This window comes from Durio zibethinus, chromosome 6, assembly GCF_047325235.1.
Source record: "Durio zibethinus cultivar Kanyao isolate XHJ-2024 chromosome 6, ASM4732523v1, whole genome shotgun sequence".
Lineage (NCBI taxonomy): Eukaryota > Viridiplantae > Streptophyta > Magnoliopsida > Malvales > Malvaceae > Durio > Durio zibethinus.
In genome coordinates, this window is record NC_143167.1 from 6,733,652 (window position 1) to 6,751,864 (window position 18,213).

An 18,213-nucleotide genomic window follows, 5' to 3' on the forward strand; every position below is an offset into this window, starting at 1 on the left:
TTTTGCAAAAAATGTTATTTTTCTTTTCAAGAAATATCGTGATAAATCTTAGGCAAAAAGAGTTATCTTTAAAGTTCTACATAAATGTCAGAGAATTTGAATATAATTCTTTAACTTAAAGAGTTCCACAATATTCCTAAATGAAAATTTTTAATAAAACTAATTTTTTATTCAAAAACTAAAGGCAATTATTATTAAATTTCAAATCAAAACCACTTTATCCAACACCAAAAATAATGCATAAGTAATTGGTACCAATTTTCATAGCCGTTGTGAAGGTGTTAATCCTTTCTCACGCGTAATCAACTTGCGAACTCATTTTTATTTTTATTTTTATTTTTGTAGACCGAAAATTATCTATTCGATAAACTTTAAACTTGATTTTATCGTTTTATTAAAAAGATAAACTTTTTTTGGCTAATTGCACCTAACAAATATGATTAAATGTTTAGCGATCCCAAAACCCCTGTTTTTTTCAATTTTAAAATTAAAAGTTTAGTTGTCCCAAAACCGTTATGACATATTTGTGTCATGTAAAAATTTACATTTACATCATTGTAAGGGCATCTAGATGGAAAAACTACTGACATCTACATTACAAGGATAAGTTGGGCATCTGTATCTTTGTAGAGTATGTTTGCATCGTGGAAAGTCATATGTTTTCCAATCACAAAAAATGAATCTTGCACTTATGATCATTTGCATTATTGTAGAGATATTTATATTTTTATCATCTATTTTGGGATCAGACATCTGCATTATAATTTCATTTGTAAATTTTACAAATAGCAAAAAAAAAAAAAATGTGGAAGCTCTTTTGAGTTTTGAAAAAAAAAAAAAAAAGAGAGAAAAGGAAATTATCAAGGAAAAAGTTTGTAAAAAAAAAGAGAAAAATAGCAAAAATAGCAAAAAATAACTAACACACAAATTTAAGCCCAACTTAGCTAGCACTTTAAACTTAGTTTAGCTGACCCCAAATTTTAAACCTAATAAAATTGGTACCAATTAAGAAAAATATTGTGATCAAGTTTTCTCCAAAATTACTCGGTGGTGATATTTGAAGTAATTTGCATCTTTACTCAATGGTGATATTTGAGTATTCATGTTTGCATATCATTAAATTTTCTCCATGATGATATCCAAGTAATCATGTTTGATTATTATTTGTATATTCACTCGGTGGTGATGACTGAGTTCCTTTTGATGATAATACCCAAAATTAAAAAAAGTATTCAAAATTTAAATGTTTCATTTCAGATAAAGATTCATAAGTCCTCCAAGTAGAATATTTTAACTTTTTAAAATTTTCAAGACTTCTTTTTAGAGAAACATTGTAAATGTTGAGATTTGTAAGTCCTTTGGACAAAATATTTTAAATATTAAAGTTTTAAGGCCTCATTTTAGATGAGCATTTGTAGATATCGAGATTTGTAAGTCCTCCGGATAAAATATTTTAAATTTTAAAGTTACAATGCCTCTTTTTAAAAGAGCATTTATAGATATCGAGATTTGTAAGACCTCTGGGCATTATCTCTAAATCTTTTGGGCAAGATTTGTAAGTTCTTCGAATAAAATTGTTATCTATATCTTTACCTTATTCTTGATTCTTAGTAATATGTAAAGAAAGATAATTGTAGACACATAATTTTGTTCAATCAATTCAAGTTTATATGATTTTACAAATGATTTGAACATTTTGATTCAAGCTAGTTCAAGTGTTCTAATTGGACTCATTCGAATTTTGATCCGAATTATTCACTTTTGGATCATTTTTGTATGGGCCAAACTAGTCCAATTTAGTTTTGATCAATTTGAAATTAGGCTATATGAGCTCGAAAGCCTAAAGTTCAAGATTGAATTTAAAACCCAAAACTTGCAACTATAATATTTGACTGTAAGGCCCAAATTTATATATATATATATATATATGTATTTTAGGTTCAATTACTTTTATTAACTAATAAATTATAAAAAATAAAAAAAAGCCTGAAGCTGGCTTGCCATGGCAGCTAACTTTCCCTGCTCCTAATGATATACACCATTTCTTATTTTTGCACTTTTCACCTTTACTTTTACCCCTTAACCCCTTTATAAGAATTGATCAACATCTCAATGCCTTTAAAATTAAGCATGAAATCAATCATTGCCACTTGCAAGAAAAAACCAAAATCTCTAATCTACAAGAAGCTTTTTTTGGTTACTTCTTAATAAAAAAAAAGTTCAAGAACTAGAAAAGGGAACATGAATTGGCACCATTAAGGACCTCTTATTCTTATTTTTTCCTTTCCAGCATTTTCCATCAAATACTTTCATGCCAACAACCTATCCAAGGCTCTTTAACTTAGCTAAACCATGCCCCAACCACAAACATTCAACCGCAAACACCACTAACAATCACCATAATCATCTTTGTCAAAACCCAAACTAAAAAGACCCATAATTACCAACCCCAGCTCGAGCCCTCTTCACCTTTACCCACCATTCAACCACCCTTTTAATAACCTAACACCTCCACCAACTCAACTTAGATGACAACCACCATTAAACCACTAATAATTCCCACAGTGCCACATCACTAATCAACACAAAAAAATCTTAACCTAATTACCTATAATAAAAAATCAACAAGAAATCCATAAAAAAACACACACATATATACACTCATTAGACCCTTCAAAAACAACCACTGTCAACTTCAAAAAAAAAAAAAAACCAACACATCCTCTAGGTGTGGAGAAAAGTAGTGTCAAAAGTAAAAGAAAATCCAAAAAAGATAAAAGCCAAAATACATAAATAAAGAAAAAATGTAAGGTTCAATTTGGAAAAATTATGATTGGCTTTAAGTTTTGACTGTGGAGAAAAAGAGAACCCAGAGAAAAAGAAAAAGGGTTAAAAACCATGACAGCTAGAGTGGCAGCACAACGACGAGGTGACTAGCAGCATGATGGTCAATGGTGGCACAAAGTTTTAAGTAATCCAAATAGTAGAAAGGTAGAGCACAGAAAGGAGATCAACATACTGAAATTTCAGGCCAATCAAATGGTGGGCAATGGCTAAATAGTGATTTAAAATTTTAGGTTTCAAATTCATATCCAAAACTTTAGAAGTTGATTTGTGGAAAATATAGCTTAGATTCATGAAAGGGGGTGAAAAAGAAGCTTTGGGTGAAATTTGAGTTTGAAAGGAGATCGATCGGCTGTCGTTTTCTAGGTTTAATGGCCAGTAATTTGGTTTTTCTTTGAATGGAGAGAATTTTTTTTTTAAAATAGGAAAATGGAATGATTAAAAAAATTTTTGAGAATTTTTAATGTAGCAAAAAAAAAAAAATGAAACCCAAGCGAAATGAGTGGATTGAGACCTAACCCATACCTGAACCCGACCTGGACCAAATCGACCCAACCCATAACCCAACTTCTCTAGGCCCGGTTTGCTCATCTAATCTAACCCACCTACTCCATTTAAGCCTGTTCTAAATCCACCAAATTGGGCCCCCTTTTTGTTTTGGATCATATTGGGTTTAAACCCATAAACTATTTGGGTATATTTTCTGCTCTCATTTTATTTTATTGTGGTATTGCATGCATTGATTTAATGTTGAATACCTTAAAAATAAACTTATTTCTGGATGATTAAGCTTGATAAAAAAAATTCTATATAAACTCTTAAATAAAAATAAATTGAAATAATTTTGCATTTTTAAAATGTATTTTGCAAAATGAAGTTCTAGAAATAAAATAGAACAATATTTATACAAAATACTTTTTCTTAAAAAAAAAGATTTTAAAATCCTTGCTTAGATGTTAGATGGAATTCAAAATCATGTTTTAAAAAATTAATTCAATCTAGATGTTGGGGAATTAAAAAATCAAAAATAAAAAAAAATTAAGTTAAATTAAATTAGAATTTAAAATATAAACTAAAAATTTCACAAGTAAAATTAAATAACAAAAAAAATTATTTCACTTTTAGAAAGAAAATGGGAATAAGTAAATAGGAATAAAATATATACAAAAATTGATTAAACTGATTATCATAATTTTTAGCTTTCATTTGCATAATTTATTTGTTTCATGTTGCATCAAAATAAAACTATCAAGGAAAAAGGGAAATTGCAAAAACTAAACTTGTTTCAAAAGTCCACATAAATGTTAGGGATAATTGAGGAAGTTTGGGCTATTGATCTATCTTATTTTTCTCAAAAGAAAATTTTTAAAACCCTAAAACGAGACCTTAAATCCTAAAAAACCCATCACAACCCCAAATTTAACCCAAACCTTAAATTTGACTTACAACCCAAATCATCACCCAAAAACTCATTCAAACCCTAAAAACCTTAACCTAAGCCCACACCAAAAACTATTTCAAAATTCTAAGGGTTCATATAAATATCTCATATAAAGTAGTTTGTTCCTAAATATTGCCTAGATGATAGGGTATTTAGGAAATCTTATTTCATTAAGTTTTTTCGTACGAGTCATTAATCCACAATAATATCAGATTAAATAAAAAAAATAAAAAAAGAGATTTTGAATATAAATAATTGCATATGAACTCTGTCTAGAGGTTGAACAGTTTAGCTGGTATCATTGTATTTAAGAACTTATTTCAAAATGGCATTTCATCATTATGCATATCATCTATTGGTATATATGCATCTATTTATCATTATTTGCATTCATTTCACATGTTTATACATTTTAGTATTCTTTTTTAGTTAATTGTAACATCATCAATTTTTTTGCATAAAATATTTTTTTATGAAAAGTATTATTCAAAAAATAGATTTTTAAATAAAACCAAATTAACATTCTAAGAGAAATAATTTTTGATACTTTACCTACATGTTGAAGAGTCACCAACAATTATCATCTACAAAGAACGTTATTTTCATTTTAAGGAATGTTGTGGTAAATCTTAGGTGAAAAAAGTTATCCATAAATTCTACCTAAATATTGAAGAATTTTAATATAATTCTTTAACTTAAATATTTCCTTGATATTCATAAATAAAGAATTTTAATAAAATTATTTCTTTTTTAAAAAATGAAGGAAATTATTATTAAATTTCAAAATGAAACCATCTTATCCAATACCAAAATAATGCATGATTAATAGTATCAATTTTCATGAGCGCTGTAAAGGTGCTAATCATTCCTTATGCGTAACCAACTCTTGAACTTAATTCTATTTTCATAGATAAAAAATTATCTTTTTAATAAACTTTAAAACTATTTTTATTGTTTTATTAAAAAGATAATTTTTTTAAGAGGTCAACACACCAAATAAAAAAGATTAGTAGCAACTTTCCCTATTTTTCTCGATTTTTCAAAATTTTACGTCTAACGGTCCTAAGACGGTTATGACATATTTAAATATGGTATGTTGAATTTCAAAAGGAAATCTCTTTAAATGTATCATATTTTTCATCTTATAATTATTCAAAACAAAATAACTATGTCTAACAAAATAATAAAATAAAATAATGAAACACCATTTTAATTTATTTACATTGATTGGCATATAAAAGGTCATATCAACTTTTCTCATAATATTGATAATAAATAATGCAATTATATTAAAAAACATTAATGAATTGAAAAAGAAAATGAAAGATAAAGGTCTTAGAAACATATTTATATTTGGGAATTAGAAAGATCATAAACTTTAAAAAATTATAATAAATTATAATAAAATATAAATTAGAAATATATTTATATTCAAGATTCAAGATTAAGCTAGGAAAATAAGTTACATTGTAACACTATATACACTATGGTTTGACAAAAAAAAAAGTAATAATGAATTTGATTTCTAAAATTGTTAAATAATATATCTATATTATTAACTATTTATTTTGAGATAATTGAAAAGTTTCAAGAAGTTATGTCTATTACAATTCCACATTAAAAGTTAAACGTTAGTAAAACTTAATAAAATATGAAACTTATTAAATAAATAAATAAAATGTGTGTGACTTCAGGTAAATATTACCTCTTATCCTAAAAGGTAAGCATCAAGAAGTGATAGAGTCTTGTATATTAATAGATCGTACTTATGGAGAAATTGCACTATGCTCACTTTGAAAACTAGCATGTGAGTATTAGATTATGATGATAATGGTAATATGGATGAAGAGAATGTTAGATTCAATCGTTGGTTATTAAACATTGGAAATAGCAAAGTACAAGCAATTTGTAGACATGAAGAACTTGATCTATGTTGGATTGAAATACCAAAAGAATTTATTGTCAACACGAACAGAAGACCAATAGATGCAATAATTGATACTACTTATTTAGATTTTTATGAGACAAAATGATAGAAATTACCTTTTTGAAAGGGTGATTCTCACTCCTTTTAAAAAAATTACACATGAGGTTAATGAATGTATGATAAATTCATTAGAAGGTGAAATCAAAATTTATAGAAGCAGTGATGAGATTTGCAAGGGTTATATGTAAAATGAAGAACAAAATGATATGTATCCAATTTAGTTCCTTAATAGTTTAGATTTCCCTGGTATGCCTTGTCATTTGTTAAAGTTAAAGATTAGTATACTTGTTATGCTATTAAGGAATGTGAATCCGAGTTTGGGAATGTGTAACGACTCGTGCTTAATTATTACTCAACTAGGTGATTGGATGGTTGAAAGTAAAATAATGTCTTAAACCAATATAGGATCCAAAGTATTGTTTCGAAGGATATCAATGACTTCTCAACAAACAAGATGGTCATTCGTTCTAAAATGAAGGCAATATCCATTAAACCATGTTATGCAATGACAATTAATAAATGTCAAGACAATCATTAAAATATATTGGTCTATATTTGCCAAAACCAATTTTCTATCATGGCCTATTGTATATGGCCCTTTCTCATATAGCTTCACCATCAGGGTTAAGAATTGTGATTTTAGAAGATGATGATAGGTTTAAATATCATACAAAAAACATTGTATAAATAGAGGTTTTTAATAGTATATTTTCATAAATAGCTTAGTTTCATTTTCATGTTTTAATTTTATGTCTTGAAAAAACAAATTATTATACATTTTAACGAATAAATTATCATACTTTTATTAATACAAAATTTTATACCATATTACCAATTTCATGTGTATATTTGTTGTGACAATTTTTTTTTCATGATTTTATGTTATAAAATTAATCATGCAAAATACAGGCATAAAAACGTAGTTTAAGTAGAATTTTAGGACTTATTTAATAAATGAATTAAACTCAAAGATATTGATCCAAATTTCATCATACTCATGAAACAAAGCTTGTACGGTTTGTAAATTTGAAATTTATTTTAAATGGTTCGTCTATCTATTTTATGAAGTGGATTTTCATGATGTTGGTTTCCACCTTATCACTCGCAAATTTTCTTTTTTTTTTTACAATCTTTTGGTTGGTCCTTTTTGTTAAAAAAAAATAGAAGATTATGAATATATTGGATAAAAAATAAAACCCTAATACCAATAAAAATCTAACTTTTAATGTTCAAAAACAGCCACTTGGTAATGATTTTTTAAATCACTGAGTCATTTATTAGAATTTAATTCATCTTGTGACAACTTTTATTAATTGAAGTCTAAAATATTACTCCATCATATATTAACATTTCTTTCCTTTGTTTTTTTTACCAATTTGCCTGGTTTAGTTGAAACTATTACCAAAAATGCTGTTCGAGTAAATCTATTCTAAAAATACTATAAAAAGAAAGTTAAAATTTTGTTTGACAAACTTAAACCAGAAGTGATATAAAATAATTATTTGATAATATTTTTAATAAAAAATAAAATAGTTAATTTTATTAAACTAAATCACAAGATTTTAAGTGAAAGAAATAAAAAAAAATAAAAAGATACTTTTAATTAAATTAAAAATAAAACAACTAGAAAAATTAAACCAGATAAAAAATAAGAATGTGAAAATATAATTTTCTAATAATTTTATAAATTATTGAAAAGTAAAATAAAAAATAAAAACTTAAATATTTGTTATTAAATATTAGCATTTTTTAAAAATATGATTTATAGTTTCGTCTAAATTCTCATATCAAATATGCTTTAGGTAATTATAAAAATAAAAAAATTTTGGAAACTAAACGCCAATACTTGTTCTTTTGTAATAAAAAAAAAAAAAAACTGTCATAATATGAGCTAAACAAAAAATTACAATTACTAATTTACGACTGCTAATTACCCCCGAAATTCACTTCAACCCTTTCTTACGCGACACGATCACAATCCCAATACATTTACCAAGTTACCAGCCTGATCCCCGTCATTTTACTGACCCCATACCCTTCTCCTGTAAGTTGCGTGCGCTCTAAGTCTAACTCTCTCTCTCTCTCTCTCGCTCTCCCTTCGCCAAGGAGTCATTGACTTGCCTTTGAACCTCTCATATTCCATCACTTCCCCAAGAAAATTCATTTCAATAAAACCAATCACCCAATGAAAGCTGCCAACCGAGAAAAAGCCGAAGCCACCCAAACTAACGACGAAGACAAAGAAGAGCTCAAATCAGTCCTCACTCTCCAACGTCAACAACTAATGGAAGCCAAAGCGTTAGACTCCGACCTCGACTTTGCTTTCCAACTCCAAATGCTAGAAGCCGTTACCGCTTCTCTTTCTCTTCATCACGAATCCACTTCCCAAGACGTCACCGTATTGCCTGCTTCCGAAATGGTTGTCGACTACTTAACTCTCATGCTCGAAGACATAGACAGGTTCGAGATGGAACGTAAGGACATGGAAGAGAGCGAGGAAGAGATGAGAAAACTTAGGAACGATCTCAACCGTTCGATTCATGATCAAAACTTTGCTAGGTACATCATGAATGTCCCCGAAGAAGAATGGAGGAACTACGGAGACAACTACGAAAGACCATATGATGGAAATGTTGAAACCGGTGGCGTTTCAAGTGAGGTTTTTAGAGTTTATGTTAAAGGGTTGGTAAGTGAAGAGAGGGTAAGGGAGATGAAAGTTACAGTGGGGGGTGTTGGAGTTGCCATCTGTGATTTCAGAAATAATTTGGTTTTGGAAGTGAGGAAAAGGTTGGAGGGGGCGGAATTCATGAGTAGTGAAATGGCTGGAGTTGAGGCTGTGGTCCATGGGCTTAATGCGGCTTTGAGTGTGGACTTGAAAAGGGTTACTGTTTTTGTTGATGATTTCTTGGTTTATCAATATGTAAGTTCACAATGTTAGGCCTTTCTTCAAGTTTATGTTGGTTTTCAATTATGGCTAGCTTTTAGTTTGAACTTTAAAACGGTTTCTGTTTCTGTTGATGATTTCTTGGTTTATCAATATGTAAGTATACAATGTTATGCCTTTCTACTTGGTTTTCAATTATGGGTAGCTATGAGTTTGGACTTGAAAAAAGTTTCTTTCTTTGGTGATGATTTCTTGGTTTATCAATATGTAATTTCACAATATTGCCATTCTTCAAGTTAAGTTTGGTTTTTAATTATGGGTAGTTTTGAGTTTGGACTTGAAAAGGGTTTCTTTTTTTGTTGATCATTTCTTGGTTTATTAATATGTGAATTTAGAATTTCATGCCTTCTTTCGGATTTTGGGAATTGCATGTTTTTCTATATGTTGCTAAATTATTCTCTGCTTCGGGTTTCGTTAATATGGGAGTCTAAAATGTTACACCCTTCTTCAAGTTTTTGTTTATTATTTTTTATTTTATTTTTTAATTATGCCAATTGCATGTTTTGGTATGTTGTTAACGGATTATAACCATTGGAATGGTGGGATTTCATTTATGACTTTTTTGATGCCTCTGGCTCTGGTGTTTGTGCTTCAATATATGCACTTTTTTGTAGCCTTGGTAGTGAATTCTTTTGTTGATTTCTTATATAGAATTTTTTGAAGATTATGGGATGGCTAATTGAGGGAATTAGTTGTAGGCCGCACGATGTATAGTCGTCATTTATCTTTTCTTTAGGGTGGTATAGCTTTGATAGATCTCCTTTGTGTTACTTTTATCATGTGGGTGCATTGATAGGTGATTTTTGCTGAGATAAAGACATGGTTTTGGAGATGTAAGTAATAGAAATCCTTGGACAAAATGGTTAATAAATAAGCAACCCCCTTCTTTGGAATTTAAGGCCTTTACACAATTAGACGTTTAGTTAAGTTGGTTGTTGGTTCAGTCAAGTCTATTCCTGTATTAAAATATGATTTTTTTTTTTTTTTAATAAATTTTGCGCTAATTTGGTCAGGCCACCTCATTATTGTAACTAAATAGGCAATAAATCGCTTGGGCTATTGGTGCTTTAATTGAGTTTCTTTTTCTAAATTATTTTATATGTATACTGTGTTATAGAAGTTGCTGGTTACAAGTTGAAAATTCTGATTGCTTTTAGCATCGTTTGATTCAACATTCATTTTCTTCAGTCTTTCCCTTTGATGATTGTTTTGATTTATCTTTTGTTGATGCTAAATAATGGTAATTCTTAGTTTGTCTTGGGTAGGCTAAATTTTATCAGTGTCATATTTGGTTTTCAATTGGCAAAGGATTGTTACTGGTAAGCTATTAGTGTTTGCAATCTTTGGGAATTAAGATCCAATGCCTTTTATATTTTATTTATATTTAGGCTTTTATAAATACCTAAATGGAGATGGTTTGCTGTCCACTTCTGAATATAGCTTACAAGCAGATTGCAACCAAGACACAGCAAGATGGGGACAATAGTTAATGAGGTGGCTCTTCTACAAAAGAAATTTACTTATTGCCAAACATCCCTTGTGACACGTAATGATATGAAATTTGTGTTCAAGCTTGCAAGAGATGCTATAGTCTCTCAAATTGCATGGCCTGCAGAAACTAGCAATGGCAGGGGTTTGAAGGAGACTTGTGTGATATGTTTTGAAGATATTGATGCTACCCAGATGTTTTCGGTTGATGGTTGCTTTCACAGGTATTGCTTTCCTTGTATGAAGCAGCATGTAGAAGTCAAATTGCTAAATGCAATGGTGGCTAGTTGCCCACATGAAGGCTGTAATTCTGAGGTGACTATTGATAGCTGTGGAAAATTCCTGGATCCTAAATTAGTTGAGAGCATTAGCAATCGCAAGAAGGAGGCTTCTGTTGCTGCTTCAGAGAAAGTTTATTGTGCATTTCCAAGGTGTTCTGCATTAATGTCAAAAAATGAGGTCTTACAATATACTAAAACTGTATGTCTTGGTGCTGAACACTCTGGAGCCAGAAAATGTGTGAAATGCCATCGCTTTTTCTGTATCAATTGCAAGGTTCCCTGGCACTATGATATGACCTGCTATGATTACAAAAGATCAAATCCTCATTCCACTAAAGAAGATGCAATGCTTAAGTCTCTTGCTACTGAAAAACTATGGCGACAGTGTATAAAGTGCAAAAATATGGTTGAACTTGCTGAAGGGTGCTATCACATCACTTGCAGGTATGTAACCTTTCTTCTTTTTCCTTGGAAGATATAGCAATGTGATATTTCATGTGATTTAACGAAGGAAGAAGAAACTATGTATGTGTAAAAAAAAGAAGGGGTGGGGGGAGGAGGGGGTTAAGGGAAAGGGAAAAAGGGATGGAGGGATTGTGGTTAAAATCTTGGATCAAGAAATGCCATCTCTAGTCTTTACTACTTTTAGTGGTTCCGTCTGCTTTCATAAATATTAGAAAGCAAGGGTTTGATATTTTCTTGATGACTATTTACTTTGCTCCTTGTTGGAAACAAGATCATGATAAATTAAAACCTGTTACTTTGTTTTTAATTAACTATTTTTGCGTGCTAACACTTTCATGTATCCCTTTTGCAGATGTGGATTTGAGTTTTGCTACACTTGTGGAGCTCAGTGGCATAACAAGAAACCAACATGTTCATGTCCAATCTGGGATGAGCGAAATATTATACGTGATCCACGAAGGAGGCAATGATCTGCAGTACAATAATATGAAGACAATGAACTCTAACTGAAGAATTTAGGCAATTTACTTCCATGAATTCCTGCTTTCCCTTTTCTTGCTCTGCTTCTCCGTTTTCTCAAAACTAAATATTTGGGGTTTAAGGTTTTTGTTTCATTGAGGGTGCACTGGATAAGTTTATGGGAATTTGATAAGAATTTTATTTTGTGGATTTTAACTAGAAATTTGCTTGCAAGGTTAGGCTTACATTGTTATTTTTTAAAAATTTTGGCATTTAGTTGCCATTTTCTTGCCAAGGTATTGCATATTGCCAGACCCTTTGATGAAAGGTCCCTTTGGGGAATTGCATAGAACTGTTCAGGCACAAAACATTGCATGGGGATTGGTAGCAAGCTTGCAACCTTTGGCATGTCAGCTTTGTAACAAGTAATGTATGTTGCACACCCTTTCAATTTGTATGGAGGTTACTGCTCAAAAACGCACACACTTTCTCCTTTTCCCCTTCCTCTTCTGGCATGGAACAAAGAGGTTGCTTTTTGTTCAACAATATTTCTTCTCTCTCACTATAGTTGAGGCACTTTTATTAGCTATATATATATATATATATATATGTATGTATATATATATATATATATATTTATATATTTTTTAAGCTATAGAGCTGCTTGACCATGTGATTTGTGAAGCCGATTCCATGTGCCTTTATTAAGTCATGGACTCTTTGTCTGAATAACATAGACAATGTCTTGGAGAAATCTTTGGATGTGAATCTTGCAACAGTGTTTGTGCATCAAATTGACTAATTAAGTAGTAGTAGTAGTAGCAGCAGCAGCAGCAGCAGCAGCAGTTGTTGTAAGGACCATTTGAGCACTCTGGCCATGGTGGGTGGTGATGGTGCCATTCCTCAAATCTGCCACGAATCATGTGCTCTTTGGGGGATCAACCTTGTCTTCTGGTCCACCACCCTTTTCTCCCTTTCTATGTTTTCCCCAATGAACATATTCTCTATATATCTCGCGTAATGGCTTAGTGTCATTTCATCTTGTTTTCAACCAATGTAAGAGTTGGAAAGTTGCCAATTCATGGTGGAGCAAAGAGAGTTTTCACATCAATGGCCACATTTTTCTGCAAACGTAATTTCGAAGCTGTTGCAAAGTTCGAATTAATCGTGTTGGGACCCATGCTTAGAAAACCCACCAAATAACAACTCAAAGTACTTGTGTATCTTCTTTCATTCAAAGCTTCAAGTTTTTATCAAACAGTAAGACGAATTGAAATTACAGATTGAATCTTGGAGTGAACGGCAGGGGCCAGGAAAATGCATCAATTTCGACGAAGCCCTGCACCAAAAATTATGTGACGGCGTTTCTTACCGGTAAAATACATGAAGCAGGCAACCCTTTGCCCGATCCTACCACTTCCACTGCCTCTGACATAGGTAAACACTCTGACAAATACCCATTTGTGCACTCCTTACAAATCTCCCACCTTCCATGTCCAATCTCCAGTCTCACAAAAAAAAAAAGGGGGAAAAACCAAAACCAGCCCATTAAATAAGGTCTTTTTTTTTTCTCACCGAGCCTTTCTATTTGAACTTTTTCTCGTTTCTTTTCATTTCCACATATACAGGTCTCTTACTTTAATGTTAATATATATATATATATATATATATATATATACCCATTTACTTCTGCGTCACGTTCAAGTCTTTTAGATTCTGTTTATCTGAACTTCAAAACCACAACCCTTTATTTTTTCTTATATGTTTTCATCAAAAGAAAAGATGGAGGGTGGTGAGCAGGAGAAGGAGCAGTTTAGAACAGCGTACGTCGGCGTAGCACCGGATAATGCAGCAGTTTTAAAGATGTTGTTCGTGAATTCATCAGGGGATTGCTTGACATGAGCGTGGAATTCGGGAGAGGGTGTAGGGATGTGGTGCAGCAGAGTTTAGTTACAGAGGATTCGTTTTTAGTAAGGAATTTTGGTAAGGATTCGTACATTGGTCGTAAAATTAAGGTTGGTTACGACAACGCTTTGAGGAGATTAAAGTTGTTTAATGAGTACTTGGTTCCTGAAGATAAGGATCGGTTGCATGCTTGGTCTGTGATCTTCTTCGTCTTTGTTCTTGCTCTTGCAGGTATTGTTCGTTTTCTTCTTCTTCTTTTTTTACTTTTATTTTTTCCTATTTTGTTGTTGGTTTGATTGGTTATATATGGAATTACATTAATTGTTTTTTTATTTTTTTATTTTTAATTTGACTCTGTTTTTTACTAATAGGAGGAGGAAATCTGAATTATGCTAAATATAGTTGATTGTTTTTGAAGAAAAATATAGTTGATTTTCAGTTATCTGGGAATTCTATAATGTAATTAAGGTGAATTATTAGTTATTATAACTAAATTATAAAGAAAATTTGGTAGCATAGAATGTATCAATCTGACATTTTCAATAGAATGTATCAATCTGACATTTTCAATGTAAAATTATTATGGATCATATTTTCTGTATGTGGAATTATTTCGTTTTGTTGCCCTTCAAAGGTCTGGAGTCTAGACTCTAGACTACCAAATTCGGCATTGAGAAAGTTTTGTTCTCATCTATACATATCAGCATTTAAAAGCAATAGCTGTTTAGTAATGTTTGTGCCTGCTTATGCCTCTCTTTGTAACAATGGCTGTTGTGCTTGAATGTAATTTGCAGTTGCTTTAATTTTAGATTGGTTATTTTTCAGCCTTATGGGGATGTTTCTCTGGAAACCTCTGAACTTGCGGCCTACAAACATGTCTTGTACCTTCTATTATCAATATGGTATAGATGTATAGTGTAAATGTAAATGAAAATCAATCAAACATTTTCTGCAGTTTCTGCCTTGGTAATTCTTCTTCCTCATGCTGTAGGCAGGACGTTTTGTTACTGCCACCCACTCAGCCTACATTTTCTTTTTGATTGCATAGGATGATTAATCTGGATAATGCATTCATTTTTCTTGCGTTTAAATTGAGCAGTTACTGACCAAAAAAAAAAAAAAAAAAAAAACAATATTGCAGTCTTAAGTTTAAGTATAGAACATGAAACTGCCATCCCAGTGGCAAAGAAAGTGTACATACATCCCCCAAGTGCTGATCGCATAATGCTACCAGATAGTCGATACATGGCATATAGAGAGCACGGCATTCCAGATGACAAAGCTAGATGTTCAATGATCATTCCGCATTTGTTTCTTTCTTCCCAACTTGCAGGTTTGGTATCAAAATTGAGTATATAAGAACTTGGTTATACCGAGTGACATATGCTCATACAATTCACACTTATTTTCTCAGTCTGTGTCTTTTCTGCCCCCAAATACTAGGGATTCCAGGACTTAAGGCTTCACTACTAGAAGAGTTTGGTGTGCAATTGTTAACATATGATCTTCCAGGTTTTGGTGAGAGTGATCCTCACCCCAAGCGAAACCTTGAGTCATCAGCATCAGATATGTTGTTCTTAGCAAATGCTCTTGGTGTTAGTGACAAGTTTTGGATAGTTGGTTACTCAAGCAGTAGCCTGCATGCTTGGGCTGCTCTCAAATATATTCCTGATAGACTTGCAGGTACTAATTTCATTTTATCTGCACTAATGTTAGTTTGTAACAGTTTCTTGCATCATCTCTAGTATATCCTTATGTTGGCTGGCTAGGAACAAAAACTATATGAAAAATTATTTCTTTCAAAATTGCATAATGAAATTAATTAATTGTTCTTTATTAGAAATAAAAAGACTTTGCACATGTCATGCTCAAACAGTTTACTTTGTTTAACCAAGAAAGTTTATGCTCTTTAACATGATACTATTAAAGTGATAGTCATCTTTTGCTCTTCCTGCTAAAGATTTGTTACTTGGAACTTTGATTCTGCCAATGCTGCATCTCTTTAGTAATGGAAATCTTTCCCTGGAAAACAGGAATAAAACAGGGTTGCTTCTGAAATACTTTGATGCATGTATTTATCTTCTGTTCTTGGTGAGTAAAAGAGCTGGAGAGAATGCCCAATTGGTTTGCTTTTAGGAGAAATCATACTGTGAAAATTGAAAATGAGATTTTCTACAAAATAAAAGGTGTTATTGTGTCTAGTTGCAAGGGAGCTCAGATAATTCAGGAGATAGCTGACAGAAGCACCGATCTTTCCACTTAAATATTACTGCACTGAAACAAATGGGCTATTTTGGTGAATTAATCATTTAAAATTGTTTGTGATTTAAGAATTTCTGTGATTTCTCATTTTTTTGCATGGTTATAGCTTATAGGAATGAAACTTCCCACTGTACTGCAGGGAAGCAATCCTCTTTGATTCACCAAGGCTAATTTGCAGGTGCAGCTATGTTTGCTCCAATGGTTAATACCTGCGATTCACTGATGAATAGGGGAGAAAAATATAGAACCTGGGAAAAGCGGTCCTGGAAAAGGAAATTTATGTTCTTTTTGGCTCGAAGATTTCCTAAATCTCTATCTTAATTCTACTGGCAAAGCTTCCTCTCTGGAACGCATGGTCAGATCGATCAGTGGCTAGCAATGACACTGGAAGGAGGGTAAGTGATTCTGAACACTGTGAACTCTTTAAGGTTCAGGAAGCCAGTTAAGTTTAGTGTTTCATATGTAATTTTTTTTTCAATAACACTCTATGGTTTTGAATGTGGAAATACATTATATTGTAAACAAGTTAATAGTTTGCTGCATCATTTGTGAAGCATCTAATCTAGATTCTTTAAAGTTACCGCATTTCTTGTCTTTCTAGGATAGGGCTTTGATAGAAGATCCTATCTATGAAGAATTCTAGCAAAGGGATGTTGAAGAATCAATCCGACAAGGAAATGCAAAACCTTTTGTGCAGGAAGTTGTGTTGCAAGTCTCAAATTGGGGTTTCAGCCTTGCAGACCTCAAATTGCAGAAGAAACAGAAAGGGAAAGGCATGCTCAATTTGATTAAGTCTTTACTTAGTAGCTCTAAGGAAGAACATACTGGTTTCCTCAGTCCAATATACACATATCGCAGGTATACCTCCATACTCATATTCATATATTTCCACTGCATTATATTGTACTGCTACATTTTTTTCCTGTTCTTTGAGACATATGATGGACTTAGTGATCTTTTGTTCTTTACTAGGAGTCATGAGATGTGATAGCTATGAAGTTATTTGCTTTAAAAGTTCTCTTTTTCCCATTTTTTTGTGGTTAATTACTTACAAATTGTTATCAAAGTTAAGTTGCTTTACATATTGGATTCATGCAGTCATACTAATATAATTGTTGGAACAACATTTTTTTCAAAATCTATGTAATGGGTTTTATAACAAAGAACCCTCCTCTCAGAAACCAAAAAAAGGCTAGTCTTCTGTTATTGCTCAATCCATGCCCATGCCCAATTCATTGAGTACTCAAACTCAATACATCAAACTTTCTTTTTTAAAGGAGGTATCCCTGGCATATAATAGTGAAATAACTTTTTTTTTTTTTAAATTCCCAAGATATACATTTTTTTTTATCTAAAATTGGATGACTCCTATTTCCTTGCAACCTATAAGCTACTGTTCATTTTGTAGTTTGAGAGCAGAACAAGACTTGGATTACTATTTTAATTTGGAATGGTTATTGAATTTGTATATTAATTGAACTTCTGTCTTCTTCTCTTTTTTTTTTTTAATTTTATTTGCTGAATTTTCTGGTTTTACACGGGATGGATGATAAAGTGGTTCCATCTTCAACGACTGATTTTGTTCATAGAGTTCTACCGGGGGCTGCAGTGCATAAACTCCCATATGAGGGTCATTTTACATATTTCTGTTTTTGTGATGAATGCCACAGACAGATATTTTGGAACCCCACAAAGCCCTCTCAACAATACCATAGAAGAAGAGCAAACTTCTGCTGATGATATAGAAGTGCAGGAAGAGGTAACTCGGGCTGATTTTAGGACAGACTGAGATATCAAATTTTCTATAATAGGCTGACATGTAAGGTGTATATAGCATACACTCATTCTATTACTTGTGAGTAAAAAATTTAGAAGAACAAAATTTCTAATATTTTTGCGGTGGGATTGAGAACCTTTTGAAGATTTTAGCTACAACAAAAATAATCAAGAAAAAATGATTTGTTCTGATTCACTGTTACTTGCTCTCAATTTTGATCTGGAAACTGTAGTTTTATCTTGTGATTGCATCGAAAATCAATTGTCACCTAAGGCTTCTTGTTGCCTATGTTTCTTAAACTGCTGTTTAAAATGTCTGGCATCAAGCCGTGACTGCAGTTTTAATGTGAGGAGAAACTGG

General features: G+C 31.6%; 1 protein-coding gene and 1 pseudogene across 2 annotated transcripts; both read left to right on the forward strand.

The window, feature by feature from the left end:
• Positions 1 to 8,291: 8,291 nt before the first annotated feature.
• On the forward strand, positions 8,292 to 12,390 carry LOC111285345 (E3 ubiquitin-protein ligase RSL1-like). The gene is made up of 3 exons (XM_022874752.2): positions 8,292 to 9,192; positions 10,657 to 11,429; positions 11,803 to 12,390. The coding sequence occupies exons 1-3, from the start codon at positions 8,458 to 8,460 to the stop codon at positions 11,918 to 11,920; spliced, it is 1,626 nt and encodes a 541-aa protein (XP_022730487.2). The 5' UTR covers positions 8,292 to 8,457; the 3' UTR covers positions 11,921 to 12,390.
• Positions 12,391 to 12,526: 136 nt separating this feature from the next.
• Positions 12,527 to 17,965, forward strand: LOC111284276 (uncharacterized; annotated as a pseudogene). Its single transcript, XR_016342767.1, has 6 exons — positions 12,527 to 14,045; positions 14,956 to 15,147; positions 15,258 to 15,497; positions 16,255 to 16,475; positions 16,678 to 16,924; positions 17,608 to 17,965. The product of XR_016342767.1 is annotated as an uncharacterized LOC111284276 (transcript).
• The last annotated feature ends 248 nt before the right edge of the window (positions 17,966 to 18,213 follow it).